We start from the raw sequence: 5,648 nt of genomic DNA, 5'->3' as shown, positions 1-5,648 counted from the left end.
AGGGGACACGGGTTCGTGCCCCAGTCTGGGAAGATCCCACATGCCACGGAGCGGCTGGGCCCGTAAACCATGGCCGCTGGGCCTGCGCGTCCGGAGCCTGTGCTCTGCAACGGGAGAGGCCACAACAGTGAGAGGCCCGCATACCGCATAAAAAACAAAAACAAACAGACAAAAAAAGATAGGACTCAAATAAATAATGTTATAAACAAGAGAGAAGAGTTCCATTATTGCAGAGCAGGCAATGGAGAATTTGGAGCAGAAAGGCAGTAAATAGTTGGTACAATGTTTATAAATCCCTCTAATACATTAAAATTAAATAAAAGTAGGCTAAAATGTGGACTGATGAGAACATCATGAATCATGGATTATGATTAATCCACTTTTGTCCAAAGAATTTTTAAAATTTAATTCCTGGAAGAATACAAAAGAAGTGACAGCAAGGGAAAGCAGATGGTTATAGGACTAGATATTAGGGAAGATTTTATTTTCACGTTATTTTGGGTAATTTTTGAACTTTTATAGTATCTGCTTTTATTTCCCATTTTTTTTAACTACAAAATTAATGTAACATCAGAACAGACACACACTTTCATGGTTGGGAATCTACCAACAGAAACATAAGAATGACAATCTAAGAATGTTTATTGCACGGTCATTTCTGGTGAAAAAGAAGTAGAAACAATTTGAATGTCTACAGTAGGGAATGGCTCAAAATACTGGCATACATCCCATAGTAGAAATATTCTGAAACTTTAAAAAGAATGAGTCAGATCTACAGTATTGACCTTGGAAAATATCCATGATTATTTAAGTGTAAAGGGCAAAATACCACGAAATATGTCACTATAGTGGGTAAATCCTTTCACAGACATGCAATAAACCCTTCATATGTGCAGATATGTTTGAGCACAAAGGAAGAAGCAACACACATACATATTGGTTATTTCAGGGATTTGTGGGAGGGGAAGAAATTGTTTTCATTTTATTTCTGGCCCACTTCACTGGTTTCAGTGAAAACAAATAGTTTTATAAAATTTATTTCCAGTACTGATCATTACAATAATTCAGAAATAGCACTGATACCAGAGCAATTTTTTTCCTTTTAATAATTTTTCCATTTTCCCACTTGAAAAAAGAAAGAGTTCAAAGGTTACTAAAATAAATCAATACTAATTAAACTCAGTATTTTACCAACATTTTCCTTAAAGAAATAAAAAGTATATCTCCAAAAATAATTTCATGATACTAGACTAGGATGGGGAGAGAGGAAAACTTACTGATGTCTCAACAGTATGAAGTGTCTGATGTACATTAAATTGTAAGCCATGGTTAATGGCCTTCCCACATTCATATGGTTTCTTCCCAGAATGAATTCTCTGATGGTGTGAGAAGCTTGAATGATAGCTAAAGGTCTTTCCACATTCCTTACATTCAAACGGCTTCTCACCAGTATGAATTCTCTGATGTTGGATAAGGTGTGAATGAAGTCTAAAGGCCTTACCACATATACATTTATGAGGTTTCTCACCAGTGTGAATTCTCTGATGTCTTTTGAGGTGTGAGCACTGCCTAAAAGCCTTCCCACATTCCTTACACTCAAAGGGTTTCTCACCAGTATGAATCCTCCGATGTACAGTAAGTTGTAAGCCATCACAAAAGGCCTTCCCACATTCACTACATTCATAAGGTTTTTTGCCAGAATGAATTTTCTGATGGTGAGAGAAGCTTGAGTGATAGCTAAAGGCCTTTCCACATTCTCTACATTCATAGGGTTTCTCACCAGTGTGAATCCTCTGGTGTATTGTAAGGTGTGATCGATGTCTGAAAGTCTTTCCACATTCTTTACATTCATAGGGTTTCTCACCAGAATGGAGTCGCAGATGTTCAGTAAGTTGAAAGCCACGAATAAAAGCCTTCCCACATTGCTTACATTCATAGGGTTTTTCACCAGTATGAAGTCTCTGATGTTGAGTAAGCTGTGATCGCTGCCTAAATGCCTTCCCACATTCCTTACATTCATAAGGTTTCTCACCAGTGTGAATTCTCTGATGTAGAATAAGTTCTGAGCCATAATTAAAGGCCTTCCCACATTCTTTACACTCATAGGGTTTCTCATGAGTATGAAGTCTCTGATGTATGGTAGGGGATGATCGAGGCCTGAAAGTCTTTCCACATTCTTTACATTCAAAGGGTTTCTCACCAGTATGGAGGTGCAGATGTTTAGTAAATTGAAAGCCACAAATAAAAGCCTTCCCACATTGCTTATATTCATAGGGTTTTTCACCAGTATGAAGTCTCTGATGTTGAGTAAATTGTGATCGCTGCATAAAGGCCTTCCCACATTCCTTACATTCATTGGGTTTCTCACCAGTGTGAATTCTCTGATGTAGAGTAAGTTCTGAGCCATAATAAAAGGCCTTGCCACATTCTTTGTATTCATAGTGTTTTTCACCTTTATGAATTCTCAAATGTTGTTTAAGTTGTGAGCAATGAATAAAGGCCTTCCAACATTCCTTACATTCATTGCACTTGTTACTATTTTGAATTCTCTGTTGTTTAGTAAGGTATGATGTATCAACAGTTTCTGCACATACCTTACATACAGAAAGTTTTTCTTTAGAATGAGTTTTGTGATGACTAAAGAATAAATGGTAACTGAAGTTTTTTCTACATTCTTTACATTCAAAGATTTTCTGTCTATTATAAAATTCCTGAGTGAACAAAATATGTTGGCTAAAAATGGGCATGTGTTCATGGTTGATAATAAACTGCCTGAAATAGCCCTTCTGTTTTCCCTGTTGTCTCTCAAACTGACTTTTGCATGCCCAAATATCTCTGAAAATGGATTTCTCAGGACTATGGCTTTTAAATGGTTCCATGATAGCCCATTGGGATGATTCTGTCTCATAAATGTTTCTTTTTGGAGATAACTTCTTGGACTCACGCTTGGACACCAAGTCTGAAAGATAAGAAACACATTTTAATTGCTAGTTTTGTGTTACAAGAGAATTGAAATACCTCTGGTAGAAAAGAGAGAGAACTGAAAATAATTCACATAAGAAATGAAAGGGTTGGGGAGCTCTTAAATACCATCATGCAATTGAATGAAAATAGAGTAAGGAGAATGCAAAGAAATGAAAGCTCATGAAAGAAAAGTGAGGGAGTTAATTAACAAGTCAAGTCAGTGGTTCTGAAATTTTGATCCACTTCAGCATCACCTTGGGAATTTGTTGCAATTATGGATGCTTACAAAACATTCTAGATCACCTGAATCAGAGTCTACAAGAGTCTGTATATTTTAATACTCTCCACCAGGCCAAAGGATTATGTGATATCTGCTAGTTGTCCCCAAACATCTATTATTCCCCTTTTGTACACTGATTGAACCCTTGGCTTTTAGTTGAGAACAGGCTGCCCAATATAAACATTGCACTTCCCAAGACCCTTTGCAGCAGAATATGCCATGTAACTGGATTCTGCCTAAAGAAGTGCAGAAGTATTATGTAGTAGCTTCTGAGAAGGCTTTTTTTAATTTTTAAAAATTTTTATTTATTTATTTTTGGCTGCCTTGGTCTTCGTTACTGCCATGGGCTTTCTCTAGTTGTGGTGAGCGGGGGCTACTCTTTGTTGCAGTGCACAGACTTCTTATTTGGGTGGCTTCTCTTGTTGCAGAGTACGGGCTCTAGGTGTGTGGGCTTCAGTAGTTGTGGAATGCTGGCTCAGCAGTTGTGGCTTGCGGGCTCTAGAGCGCAGGCTCAGTAGTTGTGGTGCATGGGTTTAGCTGCTCTGCAGCATGTGGGATCTTCCCAGACCAGGGATCGAACCCATGTCCCCTACATTGGCAGGCGGATTCTTAACCACTGCACCACCAGGGAAGTCCTGATAACTTTAAGAGTAAGCTTGCCCACACCCTATATCTGTTATTCTTCTGATTCCTCAGCAAAGCCAGCTGCAATGTGCATTTGATGTCATGTCTGTCACAGATGATTTTGCAGAACAGAGTTGCCACTCCAGCCTGGACTTTAATGAAAGAGAAAATTAACCCTCTATATAGTTTAAACTACAATTATTTGGGGGTCTCTGTCACATACAGCCAAACCTATATCCAAACAAATACAGCCTTCCATTGAACTGTTTGAGACCAACAGCTACATAAAGCATTCTATGCTAACGTAATTTATTTTTCCATTTTCCTGATCATTTGGGTTGTTTCCAGTTGTTGGCTATTATGGTTAGTACCACTATCAACATCCATGCACATTTCTTTTGGTGGAAACAGGACTCCTTTCTTCTAGGTGTGAAAATACTGCATCAGATGATATGCATTTGTTCAGCTTCAGTTGACACTATGCAACAGTTTTCTAATTTACAACTCCATCAAACTCTAAAAGAGTTCCTGTTCTTCATATCCTCAGCAACATTTGTAATTGTCAATCTTCTTTTAAGCATTCTGGCAGATGTGTTGTGATATTGGATTGTGGTTTAATTTGTAATTTTGCAGGCTGAATACTTTGCCATATGTTTATTGGCCAACTGGGTATCTTCTTTAATAAATTGCCTATGCAGGTGTTTTGTCCATTTTTATTAATTTTTTGGGCAATAAATACATACAAAATCCACCATTTTAACCATTTTGAAGCATACAATTCAGTAACTTATAGTACATTCTCACTGTTGTGCAACCATCCAATCCCTAATTCCAGAATATTTTCATCATGCCAGAAAGAAACCTCACACCCATGATCATGTTCTATTCTCCTCCCCGCCCCACCCCCAGCAACCACCAATCTGCTTTATGTCTCTGAATTTCTCAAGAAATTTCATAAACACAAAATCATACAATATGTGACCTTTTGTGTCTGTTCTCACTCAGTATGTTTTCAAGGTTCAGTGATGCTGTAGCACATATCAGTACTTCATTTCTTTTTATGGCTGAGTTATATTTTATTGTACAGATAACCATATTTTGTTTATCCATTCTCCAGTTGAGGGACATTTGGGTAGTTTCTGGGTTGTATTTTTCTTTTTGATTTGTAGGAATTCTTAATTTATTCTGGATATAACCAACTACATAATGCAAGTATCTTTTCCCACTCTGGGGCTGGCCCTTTTGCTCTCTTAATACTATGTTTTGATAAACAGAAATTCTTAATTTTAAGATAGTCTAATCCCAAGTTCATAAAAATATACTCATATAATCTTCCAGAAGCTTTTACTATTTTACCTTTCATATTTAGATCTATAATCCACCTAGTGTGAGGTAGAAATCAAGATTCTTATTTTTCAATAGATATCAGCACCACTTACTGAAAAGATCATCCTTTCCCTGACTCTGTGTTATATCAAATGACTTTGTATGTTAGTCACTTTCTCTGTAATCCACTCCAATAAATATTTCAACTCCCATAGCTCTGTTGAAACATTTCTAGCTAAAGTAACTAACAAAATTACTTTACCAAAATCAGTGCTCAAATGCCAGTCAACACTCTATTTGACTCATTAGTAGCATCTGACACAACTGATCAATCCCTTTGCTCCCTGTATACCATATTCTCCTGGTTATCCTCCTACCTCTCTACTTATATTCACTTCCCCTTAATGAATTCTCCTCCACTTCCTGACCTCTAAATGTTGGAATGTCCCAGAAC

The 5,648-nt window shown here is 37.3% G+C and overlaps 1 protein-coding gene across 1 annotated transcript in view; it reads right to left on the bottom strand.

The window, feature by feature from the left end:
- LOC103079840 (zinc finger protein 461) overlaps positions 1-5,648 on the bottom strand; it is a 16,406-nt gene that overhangs the window by 233 nt on the left and 10,525 nt on the right. The window contains exons 3-5 of the mRNA XM_007471099.1: positions 2,681-2,959; positions 1,547-2,452; positions 1,278-1,465 (exon numbers count right to left, since the gene is read on the bottom strand). Coding sequence (XP_007471161.1) covers positions 1,278-1,465; positions 1,547-2,452; positions 2,681-2,959 — 1,373 coding nt within the window. The remainder of the gene's footprint in view (positions 1-1,277; positions 1,466-1,546; positions 2,453-2,680; positions 2,960-5,648) is intronic.

Source organism: Lipotes vexillifer, unplaced genomic scaffold (assembly GCF_000442215.2).
Source record: "Lipotes vexillifer unplaced genomic scaffold, Lipotes_vexillifer_v1.1 scaffold182, whole genome shotgun sequence".
Lineage (NCBI taxonomy): Eukaryota > Metazoa > Chordata > Mammalia > Artiodactyla > Lipotidae > Lipotes > Lipotes vexillifer.
This window is presented reverse-complemented; position numbering and strand designations above follow the sequence as displayed.